The sequence below is a fragment of the Pelodiscus sinensis genome, chromosome 15, assembly GCF_052426305.1.
Source record: "Pelodiscus sinensis isolate ZL-2025 chromosome 15, ASM5242630v1, whole genome shotgun sequence".
NCBI lineage: Eukaryota > Metazoa > Chordata > Testudines > Trionychidae > Pelodiscus > Pelodiscus sinensis.
The window spans coordinates 22,240,235-22,261,187 of record NC_143066.1 but is presented as its reverse complement, the minus strand read 5'-3'; the positions used below and the strand labels follow the sequence as shown (position 1 = coordinate 22,261,187).

Here is a 20,953-nt window from a genome sequence, read left to right as displayed (position 1 = left end):
ACCGTATCTCGTTGCTTACTGTTGCTGATGTTTGTCTCTGGCTCCACTCCTATAAGTGGGAGTGATCCTAGGGCCTGGCGGAAACCAAAGCTGTTTCTCACCAGGTCCTGCCGCGGTCGCCAAACTGTTACCCGGAGAGCTGGGGTAAACAATTGCTGTGCTATGGGCTATGCAATTTAATTAAAGCCTAAGGTGCCCTCCCACAGAAGCCAGATTCGGCCTGGTATCCTGTATCTAATCACCAGGGAAACAGCTTAGAAATCACCAAACAACAAGAATTTAGGGCCAAACCATGTATTTTAAATCTAAGACCAAACATTAGCAAACAGCATACAACTCAGCAACAGTCCCACCCTAACCCTGGAAAAGAAGAAGATAGAAGAATCCCATACACACAAGGGTATACATTACATTCAACGCGGCGATTGATGTTCGATGTCCGTGACCTTCAACCTTGCGGCTAGTGAAAAGCCTTAAGGAAGGACAAACGGAGCGATCCCTCGATGGATACTTCTCGCCTCCTGCGAGCTGACGCTTGGTGGGCACCGGATCCTGTCCGAGTATCCGTAAGCGAGACAGTGTTATAAGTCCCAAAGTCTTAGTGGGAGCGGAAAAGGCTTCCCTTATTCCAGTTAACGTCACTAGCAGTGGGTAGTCTTGTCAGACTGCAGGCTGGAACCTTGGCCTCCTCCGGGTAGACGATGACACAGGGCAATGATGATTACAGACGCACACACAGGACATGAAGGGGGCCAAAGAACACGAATGCTCTTTGACAAGGGTATATAAACATCTCATGGCGGGAAAACCATGAAGAGAGCGGGGTGCAGAGAACTAGAGCTGGGTGCATAAAACTTGGGTGCCGTGTGCAGAGAATGGGTGCACACACAGGCAATTGGGCGGTGTTCACAGCCTTTGGTGCTGAGTGCATAGGTTTAGTGCTGGGTGCACAGCTTTCTTTTACCTGTTTTGGCGGGAAAACTGCTTTGAGGGAAAAAGAACCCCTCAGACTCCATTTTGTATTATGCCCAGGCAACAGTACTATCTCCCTTTTCGCTGGAGGTAGGTAGTGGGGCTTCTTGGGAGTAGGGGGAAAATGGGGGGGTCTGGACGCCTTGCGATCGACTGGTCAATCACGATCGGCCTGTTGGTGTTGGCTTTAAGTGGTTTAGCTGACATTCAGACCATTCATGTTCCTCTGTTGGCCTTCCCTTTAGCTTCATCCATTACATCACTGTCCATAGATGCTTTTCCATTTACCAGAAGCAAAGGGACTGCACCTACTACGACAAAACTGTGCAGTGTGTGCCAGAACGGCTCTGTCCACACCATCCCCCGAAGTACTTTCTTGAACTTTGCATTCCTGAGTTATGTGTTGTTCCCTAAACGTTCTTGCTGTAACATCAGAGGATGTTGTACTTCCCAGAAGCAGCTGTCACCATCCCCAACTTGCTTTGTCTTTAATTCCACTCTGCTGTTTTCTTTTCATTTCCTTGGGCCTAGTCCTCTTCTGGGCTGGCCGTAGTGGTAGTTGCGGCTGTGCCACTATGGACCAATGTCTGTGAATTGTTTTTGTGCATATGGCAACTACTGTGGCAGGCCCCTGTAACCAAGTACCCACTAATAGGGTGTTGAGAGGTTTGGCATGCAGGCAGGGGCTCACAGCTGGGACAGAGGGTTGGTTGGGGGCGGGGGGAGACTGAGGTGGAAGCTCAGGGAGTGAGTTTGGGTATTGGAGGGACTCTGGGCTGTGGCAGGGGGTTAGGTGTGGGATGGGTGCAGGGTCCCAGCACCACTTGGGACACTAATGACAAATCAGTCATTTTGGAGGCAGGGATGCAGGTCAAAGGCTCAAAACAAAGGGCACGCTGAGCAGAGAACCTCAGACCGTGCCCACTGCTCCTCAGAACTGCCTAGGAGCCAGCAGACTCTGTTAAGAGGATCTCTGCCAAGATACGTGCAATCAGGGAGGAGTGGAAATAGGCCCCATAGTTGCAGAGCATGCCCTCGTCCAGCAGCCACCTCCTCGTGTGATAGATGGGGGCCTAGGCCAGAGCCAGGCCCAAGGAGGTTGGGGTGTGTATAAACAGAGATGCAGGGACAAGGGCAGCCAGACGCTCAGCAGGAGGTTCTGGGGGAGCTGGAACAGGCGCTGCAAGCTGGCGCACTCGAGGCAGGCGTGTACCAAGGTCTCTGCTGCGGCAAGGTCAGGAATGGGGGTGAACCACACAAGGTACACGCCTGCGTGAGGCTCTGTGAAGGAGCCGCCAACCCGTGTCCCCCAGGGGCCCTGGGATCAGCAGGGTAGCAGCTGACCGGATGTTTAATGGCCCAGGCTGCCATGCCTGGATGGAAAACCTGTCAGCTGTGAATGGGGGAGCCCATAGCTGTGGGCGCTGATGGTGTCATTCCCGCACCCACCGCTGGGAAACGGAGGCAGCTCTGAGAGCTTCTCATCGCCCCCCAAAGGAGAAAGCCCCGCCCCCATTTTCCCTTCTGCAAAACCTGTACGCTGACGTCACAGGCCCAGCGACCAGTTAACGGCTCTCGGCTGAATCTGATTGGCCGTTGCCTGTGTTCAAACAACAACGGCAGCAGGCTCCCGTAGCCGTTGGGCGAGGAGGGGGCTCTGCGATTGGCCTGACCCAGCCCTTAATTCGGCCAATCAAATTGGCGGGCACCGCGTTGCGGTGGGACCAGCAGTTTCCCCCGCCCCTTCCAGAATCCGAGTCTATAAGGCTGCGGGCAGGCGGCCGCGCGGCTGCTGCGCTGTGTGAGGGCTGCGGCGAAGGGCTGGGCGCAGCACACGACTAGACGCAGTCGCCGCAGCTGCAGCGTACAAAATGGCTGAGGGAGACAACAGGAGCGCCAACCAGCTGGTGAGCGGGTGTTGCGGGCGGGCGGCCAGCCGGTGGCGGGGACGTGAGCGTCTGCGGCCCTGTGCGCCAGCATCTAATCGCCGGGGAGGGACCGAGGGAGTCACTGCGGCTGCGTCTCCTTCTCCCCACCCCCATTACCTACACGCGTCTTTAGCGCGCCCAGCCAGCCGGGCGCTGCGAGCACCGAAAATTGACCCCCTCCAGCCTCCCGTAGCGAAGGGGTCCCGTAGCCAATCCTGCCCCTTTCGCCCGCTTCCGGGAGGCGGGGCCTGCCCTGTGGCCGGGAGACATCTGCCCCCGGCACACTGGGTCAGGAGGGGTTGGGCAGCCGCAGGCCGGGTGGGCCCCCTGTCGGCCCCCACTGCCGCAGTCCCTCGTGGCACCATTGGTCGCTGCACCCGAAGGGCGAAGCCCTGACATGCTTGTGGGGTTGGTCCCTGCCCGCTAAGAAAGGGGGCTGGGGTTAGCTCGGCTTCCAAACAAACGCCACACGAGGCTTGGGTCACTTGTGCGTGGCCCAGCCCTGGATGCAGTTGTAAAATCAGACCGCTATTTGCGTAATCTGTACGGGGTTGTTTTCTGCTCTTGTCATCTCTCAGCGAGAGCCTAGCGGCCTTTTCTTCCGCCTCTTCCTGTTTCAGCGGATTTCGGTGCGAGGAGCTTTTTGTGAAGTAGACAGCAGAAGGTGCTAGGTAGTTGGTTAGGACAGAAATAAGGGATGGATTTTATATATATATATATGTATGTGGAAGAAGTGAAGACTTGATGGGTGGTGGTAGCAGAACAGGGAAAGGATGGATATACTTCCATTCTGTTGAAATTTTAAACCAAACTGAGAAGTAGTTTGGAAATATATTTTCTACCTGTATTTTAAGACTCTTCAATTTACGCTATTTTAAAAATTCCAAATGAACAGCCAATAAATTGAAGGAAGGAAATTATTTCCTTAAAATATAGGAAGAAGTAGTGAGACTCACTAGATGTACGTGCTGCCAAATGTACAAACTAAAATAAAAACCTGGAAAAACCATTTGAATTCACTTCTTAAAAGAGAGCTGAAACAGTAGTCAGATTGAGTGTAACTTCAGTGTACATTCTCATTGCTGAGGTATTCTCTAGTCTTGAAGGCTGGTGGCTTAACCATGAGTCCTGCCACCCTCAGCTGCAGGCCAATATGATTCTTAGCCAGCAGATAGAACAGAAGGTTTATTACTTGACAGGGACACATCTTAGACTAGGGATGTGAAAGTGTAACCGTGTACATGATTACACACAGGCTTCTGGAACATGCAGGGAGCTGATACAGAGGCAGCAGTGAAGGGACGGGGAGGGGAAAGCAGGCTCCTTGCACACAGACTCCCAGGGATCCAACTGCCACCTCAAGTGTAACTGCTGAAAATGTCAGCGGTTAGTTACTTATATGCATTTTAACATCCCTAGGACAGACTTGTCAGCACCTAAACCAGAAGCAGTCAGCACAATCCAGTTGGGGACAGGAGGCTCAGAGCCAAGGCCCCTGTACCCTCAAACCACTGAGACTAACCCACCCACTCGGAAGCCCACCCCCACCCTGCAGTTAGCCCCGCCTTGGCCTTTGTCCAGCTTCCTGGCAAAAGGTGTCACCAGGTTACACCCCCAGCCCTTCGTAGGCTTAGGTTACAGAAAGCATCAGTCATTGTGTGCAAGAAAGAGATACGGAAATTCTCATCACCATCTCTTTTTAGGTATTGGAGCAGCGCCCAGGGAAACTGAGACACACACACTAGGGATGTAAGCCACTAATCAAGTCACGCAGCAAAGGTGGGGAGCAGGAGCTGGTGCTGCAAGGAGATAGTTTAAAAGCTGGCTCCCTCCAGCAACATCTCGGGGAGGGGGGGGGGCAGGGCAGGAGAGGCAGAGGCGCAGCGGGGTACGGGGTGCAAGCCAGGACTCAGCTATCCCTGCTTGTACTTGGTCCCATATGCTGGGCCTTTGCCTCTTAAATGTATCAAGAGCCTAGTGGAAATTCCATCGACTACTCAGTTTAGCGGATTAAACGCAATTTAACATCCTTAACACATACACGGTTTATTGTAGGATAGTAGAAATCACATGCGACATAACAGTGGATACAATTACCACTTTGTCACAGTGTTTAACCCATTTATTATTGTTTATAGAAGAGCAGAGGGTTTTCAAATGCTGTTATAAGGGACCTTATTTAAAGTGATATCCCAAAATCTCTTTTAAAAAATGCTTCATGTACATTTCAGAAAATGCATGGGAAGCAAAATGTGCATGCTGGTTTTGAGCTCTAATAGTGAATAAGACTTTCTAATAATCATACTGGTATGATAGTTTTGTTTAGTTGTATGCAGTGACAGTGTAGTTAAGTACTGTATGCTGGCACATAGCTCACTGATTTTTATTTATTTTTTTACTAAGCCTAGCTTTCAGCTGCACAGTTTGAGTTGCTGAGATCTTATCAGTGAAAGAGACACATGCTTTGGTCTGCTGCAATACGTGCAGCTATGGGGATTGATGAGATAAAAGGGCCAGAGACAAATCATCTCTTCCCCCTCCCCTCACCCTCCTGAGTATGAGCTCCGTTTGCACTTCCTACCCTATGGGGATTTTTCCTTTTATCTCCTGAAGGAACTATGTATGCCATGCCTCTTGAGTCCAGACTGCCTGGTGGATGAAATGTCTGTCTGTCTGAGATTAAGGCGCTCGCCACCTGGTTTTTCAGCAACAGAACTGGCTAACTGCAATTTTTGAGTAGTCTTTAAACATGCGGAGCCCCAGTGCATATTGCCTATGTTTGCAGGCTTCATGCGGCTCTGCTTGAGAGAGAGCTGAAGTTTGAGGAGTTACCAGCTGGAATGGAAGCTGTCTATCTGATGCCAAGATAAAACTAAACTTCCCCTACTTCCCTGCCCCTTCCTTCAGAGCCACCCTGCCCTTTATTTACACAATCACACCTTTTCTCATTAATGGCACTTTTTAAATTTGTCCAAGAACGAATCAAAATGTTTTGTGTATTATTTAAATCCTTTTTTAGGAAGCAAAGTAAATTTTGGCTCTCACTCAGTAATAATCCAAATAAGAATTAGCAGGAACATTAAATTTAAATTAGTCAAGTAACTTACCGTATTGTCTCATTGTTTAACCCTAATGGTTACACCCCCCACCCCTTGCTGCCTCTGTTTATCACAGGCAGCAGGGTGAGAAGGCAAGTGGAAACTGGTGTGGCTGTGTCTAGACTGGCCAGTTTTTCCAGAAAATCAGCCGTTTTTCTGGAGAAACTTGCCAGCTATCTACACTGGCCGCTTGAATTTCTGCAAAAGCACTGACTTCCTACTGTAAGAGATCAGTGCTTTTTGTGGAAATACTGTGCTGCTCCTGTTTGGGCAAAAGTCCTGTTTGCGCAAAAGGGCCAGTGTAGACAGCTGAGATTTGTTTTCCGCAAAAAAGCCCCAATTGCGAAAATGGCGATCGGGGCTTTTTTGCGGAAAAGCGTCCGTGCCAATCTAGATGCTATTTTCCGAAAATGCTTTTAACGGAAAACTTTTCCGTTAAAAGCATTTGCGGAAAATCATGCCAGTCTAGACGTAGCCATATATGTTTGGAGTCTCAAAACACTGCTGTCGGATGATGCCATTCCCTAAACTGCTTGGAAAATCTCAGTCTCATTATTTTGATTGAAACTGACTGGATAACTTTATGCCATATGCTTTGGAGTCTGAGTATTACTGGTATAAAAATGTGTGCTTAACTGAAAAAAGGAATAAACCATATACTGTATCTTAATTTAAAAAAATTTGGTTCAAAGTGGCTTTCTGGCCAAAGGTCCTTATTTCATATAATTTGAGTATCTATAGTAAGCACTTTAGATGCTATAATTGTTTGATTTCTTAATGAATGATAATACTTTTTTTTTTTTTTAATGTAGGCGGCAGAGACTGCAAGTTTGGAGGAACAGTTGCAAGGATGGGGAGAAGTAATTCTGGTAGCTGACAAAATCCTTCGTTGGGAAAGAGCTTGGTTTCCACTTGTTTTGATGGGTGGTGTTTCCTTTGCTTTTCTGTAAGTGGTCAGAGGGGTTTGCATTCACATTTTCTAATAGCAAAAATTTAGTGAAACTTAGCAAGTCTTTACTTCTCTGATACATCTGTGCAGGTTTCTTACTCCAAGGCCTCTGTTTATGCAAAGAAAGCAGAACTCCCCAAGCTCTAAACATTTCTTTTTCTTAGAGCAGGAAGGACACAAGGCACATTCCATGTGCACTCAAGCCAGTGGCAGCACTGAAGTATAGTCCAAGAAATCTCAAAGGAACCTTGCTACTGTGCTCCAGGTCTTTGTCAGCAATAATTTAATGCTGTTGCCAAAGCACTTGAGATCTTGGTGCTCAAAGTTCAGTCTGCTTTTTTTTTTTTTAGAATGTCACTGTCTTAAACCTCTCAAGATGGGGTAGAATGTTATGCATCACTGAACAGATGTTCATCCAAACATTGCTCAGCACCGGTATATATGGGTATGTCTACATTTGTTCCCTAGTTCGAGCTAGGGATGCAAATGTAGGCGACTGAAATTGCTAATGAAGCGGGGATTTAAATATCCTGCGCTTCATTAGCATGATCTCGCCGGTGTGTTACTCCGTTCAACAGCTGATTCGAACCAGGAAGTGCGCTCTGGGATGCGTTACTTCGAGCCAAACCCCTTGGTTCGAAGTAACGTTACTCCTCAAAAAATGAAGTCCCTGCCAAAAAATGAGGAGTGCCGTTAGTTTGATCCAAGAGGTTTGGTTCGAACTAATGCTTCCTGGCATGCACTTCCTGGTTCGAATCAGCTGTTGAGCAGAGTAACACGCCGGTGAGATCATGCTAATGAAGCACAGGACATTTAAATCCCTGCTTCATTAGGAATTTCGGTCGCCTACATTTGCATCCCTAGCTCCAAGTAGGGAGCAAGTGCAGACGTACCCTATGAGAAGAGCAGCGCCTTTTGTGGGTCAGAGGCTCTAGAGCTGGTCTAAACATAGTTCTTGATTTTCCCCTAGGGGAAAAGAAGCTATGCTGTTAGTATTATCTTTACAAGTGTAGTGGTATCTACACTAGGAAGTTCTACCACTTCATCTAGAAATGTAGGGCAGGCAGGGACCTTCAGGTCATTCTAGTCCAGCCCCCAATGATGATCCAAGTGTACCTAGACTATTCCTGACAGTTTATCTAACCTGTTCTCATAAACTTACAGTGACTGGGATTTCATAATCTCCTTTGGTAATCTATTCCAGTACTTAATTGTCTTAAAGTTTTTCTTAATAGCCAACCTAAATCTTCCTTTTTCTAGATGAAGCTGATTTCTACTTTTCCTACCTTTAGTGTACATCAGTGGTCACCAACCAGTGGATTGGGATCTATTGGTAGATCTTGGAGCCTCTGACAGGTGTTCCTGACTGGTTTGGCCAAGAGGCTATCAAGTGTTGGCACTTCAGCTGCCCCTTCTCTCTGCTGCTATACATCTCCTGCTCTTTGCCTTGGAGCTGCCTTCCCCCATCCCGGGGAGCCCCCTGCTTGCGGTACAGAGGAGGGAAGGGGAAGGAAGGGGTGCTGATACAAAGGGTACCCCCTCTCCCACTCTGTATCGTATCTCCACAGAGTAGGGTGGGGGGCACAACAGAGCTTGGGATGGAGGGAGTTTGCTGGCTGCTTTTGGGAGTGGTGCAGGGCCAGGGCAGGGGTGAGTCTGCCTTAGCTCCACTACACCGCCACATGAGGTAAGCAGTGTCCAGCCAGAGCCCACATCCTGAAACCCTACCCCAGTCATGTACCCCCTCCTGCACTCCAAGCTCCTGCCCCAGCCCTGAGCACCCCTGCATCCAAACACCTTCTCAGAGCCTGCAGCTATCACTCCCTATGGCACTCCAACTGCCTGCCCCAAGCTCAGCTCAGAGCCCCTCTCGCACTCCAAATCCCTTAATCCAAGACCCAACTCACTGCCACTCCCTGGTGAAAGCGAGGGAGGATGCATGAAGGAGGACAGAGTGAGCAGGGTCGGATCCTTGGAAATGGGATACAAAGGAGGTGGAGCAAGGGTATTTGGGTTTGAGGTAGATTTTGGCTTGCACTTAAATTCAAAAAATGATCTAATGTGTAAAAAGATTGGAGACCACTGGTGTACATGGAGAATGAGTATGCACATAGTGATTCTTTGGTGCTTGGAAAATAACCCGCCTTTTTGTAGGGGTAGAGTTACTACCCAGTTTCCTGCATTACTTGTCATTTTATATACAATTTATCACTTGGTTACTACCTGAAAACTAAAACTGCTATACTTTTCACCACATATGCCTTGTTTTGGAGTAGATAGTGGAAGATGGTTTCACTTTTGCCTTTATTCTTTTTAATTGTATTCAATGCAGTGAGATTTCAGTGGAGGGTAGTGGTTCTGGGTGTCTTAAATTGCTGGAGAACTTACCTCTTTGAATTTGTTTAAAGCTAAATTTTGTGATAAACTCAGCCATTGTTTTAAATGCAGCAAACTAAAGAGGGTAAACTGACTGAATTTTCAGAAAGCCGGAAGGAAGGAATTTTTACATTGCCTTTTCTTTACAGGATGATCTACTACCTGGACCCTTCTGTTCTTTCAGGTGTCTCTTGTTTTGTCATGTTCATGTGTTTGGCTGACTATCTTGTTCCTGCTCTTGCTCCTCGAATTTTTGGCTCTAATAAATGGTATGTAAAATCAAAACTAGAAAAATAAACATGAGCAGTTGGCGGTTGACTCTAAACGCAGTGCACCCCTTGCAGAATGTGGGCAGGGAGCAAGAGGCTTCCCATGCTTCCCCCATCCCCAGGCCCTGATTGACCTGAGGGTGGTGGGAGCACAAAGTCTTCTCCCGCCGCCAGGGGAGCAGGCATGTAGAGGGAAGCACCTGCTGTTCAGAATAGTTGGTGGTTCTCTCTGGGTGGGGGAGCAAAGACTTCACATGCTCCCTCCACCCCCAGGCCATCAGGGAAGTGTCCTGGCCCTGCCCCTTTATTGCACACCCCATCCTACTGGGCCAGCAGACACTCCTTTCTGACAAGGCGGGGGGGTCCTCCATATCTTCCCCCCTCCCCCCATCATGTCTGCTCTCCCCCTCCCCTGTGCATCAGCTGGCCCTGCCTGTTGCTTCTGGGTGATTTAACACCCCCCATGCCCCTAGTCTCTGGCACCACCACTGGTAGTGCAGCAGTAACGGTGGTGAAGTGGAACTATGCAGCAGCCTGCTCAGCTCTGCCGCCATCTCCCAGGCCAGCTAGAGCTGGAGCGTCTGCTTTCTGTGGTGAAGCAGAGCAAGGAGACCAGTCTGGGAGATGACAGCAGGGCAGAACAGAGGCTGCTGTGTTGTTCCACTTTCCCTGTGGCTCCTGCCACTACCACAGTGAGGTTGGTACTGATCCCTGCTGGCAGCCTTCACCAGCCCCCTGGCAATCCGAGAGACTGTGTCCCTCAGAGGAGGGGGTTTCAGGGAAGGAGTGCAATGAGTGAGTGGAGGGGCAGAGCTAGGGGGGTACTGACACCCTCTCCCCAGGTGACTCATGTGCCAGCAGCCATGTGCAAGCCACATTGTGGAACTGTTTGGGCTGCAGATGGCCCCCAGGTCATGAGTTTGAGATCCCTGCTTAAGTTGATATGAAACATTTGGTAGTGCAGCTGTCGTCTTCCCAGCTCTGCCTCATTCTAGCTAGAAAGGTCTCTAGTAATAGGCATGTTGTCTTAATTTGCTCTACTAATCTAATTTTTATACTGGGAGATTTTAGATGTGGCCTAACTAAAAATCTAGAAAGGGAGCTCATTGGTTGGGAGTCAGCAAGCTCACTCAGATAGAAACGGGTGGTCCCACCCTGCCCCTCTGCGAGACACTGCTGACTAGCTTACCCCCGTTTAATCCATTAACTAGCTAAACTTAATGTTTAACTGGTTAACTAGTTAAATGGGATTTTACATTCCTAGAAGCAATCTTACCTCTATTGCAAGGAAAACCAAGGGAATTGTATAGTGAATTTTAAAAAAAGCAAAATTTAAATTGGGATAACTGGCTAATGCCAGGGTAAAACCATATGACTGTTTAAAAGGAGAAAAATCTATGCAATGGTATCAGCTAGTGTGGTCAGATTTGGTAGCCAATATAACTTAAGTAGTGATGTGCATTTCGAGTGTATGCTCTTATTATGCAAGCCTTTAGAATTAATTGCCACTGAAAGCATAGTACACAATTTACAAGAGATTCACTGTAGAGTGAATTCTAAAACAAATTCAAAGTATACAGTCAATTGATAAATACAGTGAAACCTTTATGTGGCACTTTAACCGGCATTGCCCCCAACCACAATACTGTCTCATCTTCAGGTGCACAGTCCTGGCTTGGTTTACCATGATTGGTTTAACAATTTTTTATTTAAGAAGTACTAATCATCTTTCGCTCAAAATAGAAATGAGACCAACTGCCTCACACTACAAAACTATCAATATTAAAAACTTGAGTTTTACTATTATTGTCCATTGGTTTTTCCTAGGTTGATGGGATCCTCAGATAACCAGAATGTTTAGATAACTGGAACGCCCTAATCCCTGAATGTGCTGGCTAGCACAGGTTTTACTGTAGTGCCCAATAAAATGGGCAGTAATTTTAGGAAATATAAAAGTAAATAAAACTAAGGCCATTCTTCAATGTACATAACTATTAAACATCAGAATGAAGATCGCTGCATGTTCTGTATTTTTACTGAGAGCAGTGAATTTTATATCCTGAACTTTAAAGTGACCTTTGGATAATATCTTAAGCTCAAAATATTTCTGATTTTAGTAAATGTATTTAAAAATTTCTCCCCCCCCCCTTTTTTTAAAGGACCACAGAGCAACAGCAAAGATTCCATGAAATTTGCAGCAACCTAGTAAAAACTCGTCGCAGAATTATTGGCTGGTGGAAACGTATCTTCACACTGAAGGAAGAAAAGCCTAAAATGGTACTTTGTACACTTGCTCCTGAGTTTTTATGTATGAGGAGTGAAGATAGGTGATGGGGAGGGGAAGTTGAAAAAATTACTCGTGATTCTGCTTTATTCATATTTAAAAGAAGGGTTTTGTCTCTTTATAAAATGGCATCTTGTATTGAGATTTGGCAAGTCTGGTTGTGTTTGCAGAACAGGGAACACATCTTATTTTGTGAATCTACCAAATGAGGGTTGAAGCTACTTCACAATGTAAAGTTATGCTCTGAACTCAAACACTTTCCAACCTGAGGATACCAATTTTGGGGAGCCCAGCATCTGAGACCATATTACATAAATATGACTTTCTGTAAGCAACTGCCAATTGAAAACCAGTCTTTTTAAGGTGTCGCATTAAGCCAAGATACTCTGGTGTGCCTAAAGTAGCTTCAGATGCTACATTGCCAGTTTTCTTATCTGTTAAATAGTGGTGTCCTCCTGGGGGCTGTTCTGGAACCAGTCCCATTCAACATTTATAAATGATCTGGAAAAACAGGATAACTAGCGAGGTGCCAAAATGTGTGGGTGATACAAAATTACCCAAGACAGTAAAGTTCCAAGCAGACTCTTAAGAGCTACAAAAAGATCTCTCAAAACTGGATGACTTGGCAACCATATGGCAGATGAAATTTTAATGTTAAGAAATACAAAGTAATGTACATTGGGAAACATAATCCCAACTATATGTACAAATTGAGGGGGTCTAAATTAGCTGTTACCATTCAAGAAAGAGATCTTTATGGATAATTCTCTGAAAGCATTCACTCAATGTGCAATGGCAGTCCAAAAAACCAAACAAATAGAAAATTGGGAATCATTAAGAAAGGGATAGACAGTAAGCCTGAACATATATTGCCTCTGCAAATCCATGGTATGCCCACATCTTGAATGCTTCATGCAGATTTTGTTGCCTCATCTAAAAAGATACATTGGAGTTGGAAAAGGTTCAAAAAAGGGCAACAATTATGAGCATGGAACTGCTTCCATGTGAAGAGAGATTAATAAGATTAGGACTTCTCATCTTGGAAAAGAGACTACTTAAGGGGATATAAAGGTATATAAAAATCATGACCAGTGTGAAGAAAGTAGAAATGGAAGTGCTAGTTACTCATTTTGTAACACAGGAACTAGGGATCACCAAATGAATAGGCAACAGGTTTTAAAACAAAAGGAAGCATTGCTTCACACAATGCACAATCAGTTTGTGAAGGCCAAAACACTTAACAGTGTTTAAAAAAAAGGTAGATAAATGCATAGAGGATAAGTCCATCAATTGCTGTTCGCTAGGATGGGCAGGGATGGGGTGTCTAGCTTCTGTAATGCCAGAAGCTGGGAATGAGCAATAAGCAATAGATCACTTGATTGCCTTTTCTATCCATTCCCTCTGGGGCATCTGGTATTTGCTACTGTTGAGAAGACAGGATACCAGACTAGATGGACCTTTGTCCTGACCCATTATGGCCATTCTTTTGTAGTGGTGGTACAGTTGCATTACAGAAATATTTATATGTATGTGTGTGAAAGACCCTTGCAAACAAAGGGACAGTTAATATATTGATAAACTGAAAATGAGAACATTTGTCTGATCTCAGATCAGGTACAGTATTTTGATCAGTGGTTGTAACAATAATGTATGTGTTTGGGTGAGAGGTGTTTCCAACTAAAGTAATTGGGAGTTAGCTTCACTTTTTAAATTTGGGATTTCACAAAATTTTAAATTCCCAGACAGGCCTTCAATAACTTTTATCTCTCATTCGTAGTACTTCATGACCATGCTCTGTTCTCTTGCTGGGATTGCTTGGGTAGGACAGCAAGTTCATAATCTGTTCCTCACCTACCTTATTGGTAAGTGTTTATCTTTTGCAGAGTGGATGCAAACATTTTTCCCTCTTGGCTATCACATTCAGAAAAGTTCATACACTAAACTGCTAATTTGTTTGAAATTTACTCTTTTCTGATGTATCTAATTCTATCCCTATTTTCTGTAAAAGTAAAAGCAATATAAAGCACACTTAATGGGGTTCAGTGAGCATGTGGGACTATAGAGTGAAAGGAACTTTTGCTAACTAAATATATATTAAGTAATTTATGCTCCATCTGATTTCATTTTAGTGAGTTTTCTATTGCTGTTTCCTGGATTAAACCAACATGGAATCATTACAAAGTATGTTGGAATGGCAAAAAGGGAAATTAACAAACTTCTCAAGCAAAAGGAGAAGAAAAATGAATGAAGCATCACTGGCTAATTAATCTACAGCATAAGGTGTCCCTGGGAACAGTTTCTAGAATTTATGTATACTTAATGTTATAGAAGCAGTTATTTTGCTCCTTGGCTCTAATTTAAAATTGGGTCCCTATTCAGCAGAAATGCTATTCTTACAACAGCTGTGTTTCATGTTTGCTCTGGTAGTGACATAGTTTTGTGTCCGACTGCTGATCGTATCTAGGAAAATCCTATTTTATACAATGAGAAGCAGCCCTGAACTTGGTATAAATGCCATACAAGTGGCAAGTCTCTTACGCACATACTAAAGCACAAGAATTGGCACTTTTGTAGTGTATGGATAGTATTCTCATCATGAAGTATCCCCTTTGCGAAGTTAGTAGTGCTTCCCCACCATCAATATGCTACTGATCAGTGGTGGCAGATAGTAGCAAAGTATGTGATTTAAGAACTAGTTAATTTGCATAGAGACTTCCACTACTGATTCTAGTGGGAAGAGACCAATTACCATTCTTCATTCCCATTCAATTCATTCTGCGCAAGTGCCTGCAGAAATATGGCTGAAAGTGAATCTGTTGCCTAGCTAAAGTAATTTGTTTCTGTTGGCTAGCATAGTCAGTTGAATAAACCATGGATTATTTCTGACAAATAGGGCTCCTGAACACTTAAATTGTGAATTTAGTCACTAGCTGTAGTAATGTTACTGTCAATTCATTGCACTGAAACTATGTTGAAAGTGGACTAGGGTATAATTACCCTAACAGTCAATTATTTTGAAAACTGCTGTAATGGAGTCATGTAACCTGTCTGGTTTTATATATGTTGTCTGTTCATAGATGTAGTAGCTGTATCTGTCTCGTGTAAATAAGCCTCTTCTGAGCTATGACTTCAGTTTTTAAAAGCATACTTCTATTTCCTCAAGTAAAAAGCTGAAAGATGTGTTAACATATCAAGGCATCTTAAAAGTTGAACATTGTTTTAAAATGATCTTTGTTTTAACTGTAAAACAGGTAAATCATGTTACCTTTTAGTTTAAAATATAGACTTGAGAACTGTTTTGAAGAGTTGCTCTTTTGCACATCCCTGACGTGTTCATGGTGAATCTAACCTTTTCCAGAGTGGAGATCTGACAGTACTTCCATCTTCAGCTAGGGATGTGAAGGACTAGTTGCTCTCTTCCCCTGCCTCTATCAGAAAGAGGCAGCAAGGCAGGGGAAAGAGGAGGGGGCACTTCAGAGGCAGTGCCATGTGGATCACAGGATCTACCCCAGGCTCCATGCAGCGTTGCCGCTTTGAAATGCCACATGCAGCCCAGGGCCAGCTGGGGTGTACCCCAGGCTCCACGTGGCATTTCAAAACAGCTGTGCTACTGGAGCCTGAGATGAGCTGGGGATTCCCCTGCTGCCCAGGGCTCCCTGCCTTGCTTTTGCCTTTGAAGTGTAGCAACAGCTGTTGCTACACTTTAAAGGCAGAGGTGCCTATTGACTAATTGAATAGTTGATGCAAAATGCATTGACTGTTTGATTAGTCAGTTACTCACAATTTACCATCCCTGTCTTCAACTTCTCGGATGTAGCCTTGTGCCCGTAGAAACTGTCTTAAAGAACAGTATTTCTCCTACTGAACTACTGCATTTATTGTAATGACTGCCTGAAAGATAGTAAACATTTTAATTTATTTTAAGAGTAAAGCTTGTCAGTATAACTGTTTGTTCATTCTGAGAAGTAGTGCTTAGTCTGCTAAGAAACCTAGAATGTCATAGAAGCAGAAGAGACTAATGTCTTTTCTCTGCAGCAAGTGGAATTCCTTCCACTATTGCTTCTCACAGCTTTCACAGCAGCAGCTGCTTATGACTGACCTAGATTAAATGTGTTGGGAAAGAGCATATCTGAAAGTAGCAAAGCAAGCCAAGCCAAACCAACAAAAAATACAAAGTTTATGGATTCTACAAAGTTTGACGTTGCTAGGGAAAATGAAGCCTTTGTTAATGTCTCAAGGCTGACATTTTAACTCATTTTGGATTCTTAGTGTCTCGTATAATGCTCAGTGTTGTAGAATTTTCTTTAGACTGCATGGCTGCAGAAAATTTTTAAAATGTAAACTGATGTATGATAACCAGCATCCCAGGGGAGCCAACTGAGGTGTCTGTTAGGGTACTCTGCAAGAAATGGGATAGCCAATTACCAAAGCAGATGGTTATTCTAATTTTTATTTTGTCAGCACAAAACAGCTTCTGTATTACCTTATTGGTTAGAAGTCCAAACAATGCATTTACTTTAAAATACCCAGACACCCTACCTAGAGTACTACCAATTCTAAAAGATTAGATGAATTACCATTCAGGTCGGTAATATTTCAGACCTTATCCCCAAATCTGTGTTCAATGACCTCATGATGGGTTGCATCCTTACAGGGTTAGAAAGATTATCCCTATATGTTAGGCAGCCCATCCTCCAGTGGGACCGTAACTTGATGCTGTCCAAACTAGGGATGTCAACGTGTAGTCTAGCACACGATTATTATCAGTTAATACTGTTGACTACACACAATTCTTCCCCTCTCCCTCCCGGAAGTAGGAGCTGGTTCCTGTGTAAGCACGTGGGAAGCCAGCTTATAAGCAGGCTCCCCATCCATGCTTGTTCCACTGACTCGCTTGCCACTGCCCCCCACGGGATTGAGGGGGACAGAAAGGAGCCAGTGGCAGGGGGAATGGCTTAAAAGGCAGGGGAGGCTGCGGCAGTGGCCCCCGTCTACAGTGGTTCTGAGCTTCCTGCAGACAGAGGCTGTCTCGGCATCCTAGTGAGAAACCTCTCTCTCTAGCGAGCCTGGGTCCCTTATGGAGGGGGCTGCTGCCATGGACCAGCCTCTGTCTGTGGGGAGCTTGGACCCCCTGCAGGCAGAGGCTGCTGCCACCCTGCACTGCTGCCTGAGGCAGCACAGTGTGGCAGGCAGCTGATCTGCATGGGGAGCTGGCTTTTAAAATGGCTCCCCTGCCGGACCAGCATACGGACCTCTGATACAACAGCGCACAGTTAAACCGAGGAGTGGGGCTGGGAGTGAACTGGCAGCTAACCCTGCCCTGGAGACTATTGAATAGTCTTAGTAAATGCTAAGATTTCATGTTACATGACTATTCAGCTACATGATATCTAACATCTCTTGTTCAAACTAATAGGCCCACTGTTCAAACCCTTGGCCATTTGCCCCCTCTCCTTCTTTTCTAGAAAGTGGCCTTTTGTGGTGGTGATAACATCAGCCAGAAGGGTCTCTGAGCTTAGGGCATTCATTGTTGAGCTCCTGTACATGGTGGACTGTAAAGATAAGGTTCAGCTGCTCTCATATCTGGCATTCCTGCCTATGGTGATTTCATGTGACCTAGTCTGTATTTTTGCCTGTGTTCTTCCCTAAGCTTCATGCCAACTATAGAGAGCATATGCTTCACTCTGTAGACATAAAATCTGCCCTTGCCTCTTACAAGATGTTTTTTGTGTTCAGTGTAAGTCACCACAGCGCTGCACTACCATTGCCCAGAGGATGAGAGGTCTTCCCATCTCCTCTTTGTGTATCTTCCATTGGATCACTGCATACATAAGGATGTTCTATAACCTGGCATAGGTTCCACCCCTGCTGCTGATAGCCCACCCTACAAGACCACTGGCTTCTTACAGTGCATTCCTTGTGAATGTTCCAATACAGGAGATACTGAAGGCCATTATGTGAGCATCGGTACATGCTTTCATGTCCCATTATGCTTTCACATAGCATGCAAGGGATGATGCAGCTTTTACCAGGGAAGTCTTCATTTGGCTGTAGGATGAGTTCTGAACCCCTCTTCCAGGGAAACTACTAGTAAGTCATCTATTGTAATGCACGTGAGCAATCACTTGAAGAAAAAAGTTACTTATTTACCTCTAACAACTGTTGTCCTTCTCATCCACTTCTCTTCTGTCTGACTTCCACTAAGAAGGAACTGATAGAGGAGGGGGTTGGTAGTCTTATATATGTTCACATCAAGGTGCCATTCCAAGGGGCTCCATAGCTGACCTGACAGATACCACTAGGGTAAAAGCTTTGACAATCATGCATGCAGTGTGCACACACGCCTGTAAGAATGGATATAAGCAACACACCTCAAAGAACAGTTACAAGAGGTAAGTAAAATATGCAAAATCAAACAGCATACAAAATCCTATTAGTTACCTTTCTCAACTAAACATATAATCAGACTTTTTTCCAGAAAACCGATTTTCTGTAAAATCATGGAATGAATTGCGTTCCTATCTTTATTCCTTTATCAGTGTAATCCCTATGAACTTTTTATTATTTTACTCAGAATTTGTCAGGCTAAGCGCTCAAAGCTACTAGCATCATCCTATGTGCCTCTTAGAATACTAGCACGTTAGTAGTCTACTGTTTCCCTGGTGTAACAAAATGTATTAAAAATTAATATCAGTGGCCAGAGCTCTCAGCAAACTGTTTCAGGACTTTTGAGTACAAATTAATTTTAGTATGTTTACCCCTTGTATATGGTGTTTGACTTCTTCCTTAGTTACAAATGCACTAGAACAGGGATTGGTAACTGAAGGTGCACATGCCATAAGTGGCATGTGAGCTGATTTTTCAATGGCATGCTTTGTCCATGGTGGGAGCTCAGCCCTCTCCCTTCTGGAGTCCACGCTGCTGTGAGGCTTCTGAGCACACAGGATGGGGGAAGGTGAAAGCCCTGACTCATGTCTGCCCCTTCTAACCCCAAGAGCTGCCCCAGTGCCCCACCCTCTTCCACCAGGTGACACAGGGACCCTGTGCAGAGCTGTGGATTGAAATCCTCCCCCCCTGCATGTGCAGACCCACGGATAGGAACAGGCTGCCTGGGGCTGTCTCTAAGGAGTTACCACCACACGAGGTAGACAGAGAGGCTGTAGGGTGTTGGCTGTGGGGGTGATGAGGCAGTGGGGGGGGGGATAAGGGCTGTGGGGGAGTCTAGGGGCTGGAGTGAGGTAATTGGGGACCGGTATGATGGGGTCAGGCTCAGAGAATTGAGATTTTGGAGCAGTTTTTTTGCTTCTCACTTGTGTGGTCGCCAACTGGTAATTCCCCAGCCCTACAATAAATAAAAGAAAATATTGAAAACTTTTGTGTTGGACATAATATTTTACTTAGTTTAACTTTCTCATGTTTATTTAAAATGAAGTTTGATAATCTGTCTAAATTTAAATTAAGCCATTCTCCCTAGCTGTTGCAATAGCAAAATGGCTCAGGCATAATTATGTAATTAACAGTGAGTTTTCAGTAGTGGTAAGTGGAAAGGTTTGCATTGAGCCAGGTGCTTCAGGGACCAAAACGTTTGGGAATGACTGTGCTAGTGTGAGTTCTGCCCAGTCTGCAGCTCTGGGGCTCGTCTGGGGTGGCTGAAGGGAGAAGAAAACAACATTGGTGGTCGCCCTGCCCCAAAACCGCGTTGGTGCCTGGGTCCCTGGCAGGAAGACAAGGGCTTCATGGACCAGACCCCTATGGGACCCTGCCCCCAGCCTTGCCCATTTCCCTGAAACCTACCCCTTACCTCCCCACTTCCTCCCCCAAGCCACCTTGATCGTCACCTATGATGGCAATCTAATATTGTGTTTCCTGCAAGATTGTTGCCAGTGCCGGCTTCCTGAGGGGGGAGAAGCCCTGAGGCTCCATGCTGCATCCAGCTACTGGTGAAGAGTGCACGCTACTTCTCCCCTCCCCACAGGAGTTAGAGTGGAGCCCAAATGTCGCACTGTCCCAGGAGAGCAGTGCTGCCAAGTGCAAGCGGGTTAAATCTTGGTGTGCCACTTGGGAAAGGCTGCTGACCCCTGCACTAGAAAGTACTTCTTCAGCCTCATATTACATCATACTGTTTCTTTTCAAATACAGAACATTGAGTACTTCTGCATCATTAACAATTTTACTATCTGATGTCTTTTTCCTAATATCTTTGGAATATCATCAAATGCACAGCACCTAGCTCCCTTCTAGGCAGTTCCACTACTAACTGTGCTGGTTGTTGAGCTCCCTACTTTTAAGTTCTGAAGCATGGAGCAAGATGCTCTATAGAGGTCCCTGTGTGTCCCCTCCCCCAGAATGTTTTTTAAACATGAAAGGCAGCAAGCTTCCTCTATGAAGTCAGTAACATGGCAAGGTGCTGATCTCACTCCATGTCCCCTGAGGGTGTCTAGCTCCCCTGACTCTGCCTTTCACAATTTTCATCTTGTGACCTCCTATGGCAGTGGTCACCAACCAGTAGATCTTGGAGCCTTCAGTTGCTTCCCCCCTCCTCCTGGCATGCTGTTCCTGCCCTGTGCTTGGGAGCTGCCTGCTTGCTGTGCAAAGCATGGGAGGGGTTGCTGATGTCAGTGTCCCTCCTCCACCCACTCCTGTACCCTGTCTCCACACAGAAGGGGATGGAGGGAGCTTGGCAATGCAAATCTGTCACTTCACAAACACTGTCCTTTCCCACTCCTCTCCTGATCCAACATGTACTTCAGATGGGGGGTTGTTACTACTTTTACTGCTTCAAAATGGGTTAGTTTTGGTTTTTGACTTGGTCTGTGCATTTCATAACTTTCATTTCTCTTTTATGCTTAAATGCCATGCCATATCTCCATGTCCACTCAAGAACTCACCCACACCTCTGGTGAGTCCCTTGGGCTGTGTTGACTGTCTGGTCACTCCCTAGATGGGTGGGGGACTTGAGCTGCTGAGGGGGAATGGGATTTTAACCCCCCCCCCCCGTGCTCCCCAGGCAAATGCCATATCCCTTAACCCACTCAAGAAACTCAGCCTGTGTCCCTTATCCTGCCTTCCTAATGCCA

At 45.7% G+C, this 20,953-nt stretch overlaps 1 protein-coding gene across 1 annotated transcript; it reads left to right on the top strand.

Annotated features, from left to right (window-relative positions):
* The first annotated feature begins 2,688 nt into the window (after positions 1-2,688).
* Positions 2,689-15,174, top strand: ARL6IP1 (ARL6 interacting reticulophagy regulator 1). The gene is made up of 6 exons (XM_075899381.2): positions 2,689-2,879; positions 6,811-6,944; positions 9,473-9,592; positions 11,752-11,869; positions 13,654-13,738; positions 14,006-15,174. The coding sequence occupies exons 1-6, from the start codon at positions 2,844-2,846 to the stop codon at positions 14,122-14,124; spliced, it is 612 nt and encodes a 203-aa protein (XP_075755496.1). The 5' UTR covers positions 2,689-2,843; the 3' UTR covers positions 14,125-15,174.
* Positions 15,175-20,953: the final 5,779 nt, after the last annotated feature.

Coding starts and splice junctions, on each gene's coding strand:
- ARL6IP1 (XM_075899381.2), top strand. CDS start 2,844: ATGGCTGAGGGAGACAACAGGAGCGCCAACCAGCTG. Junction 6,945..9,472: donor GGTGTTTCCTTTGCTTTTCT/GTAAGTGGTCAG, acceptor TTTTCTTTACAG/GATGATCTACTACCTGGACC. Junction 9,593..11,751: donor ATTTTTGGCTCTAATAAATG/GTATGTAAAATC, acceptor CTTTTTTTAAAG/GACCACAGAGCAACAGCAAA.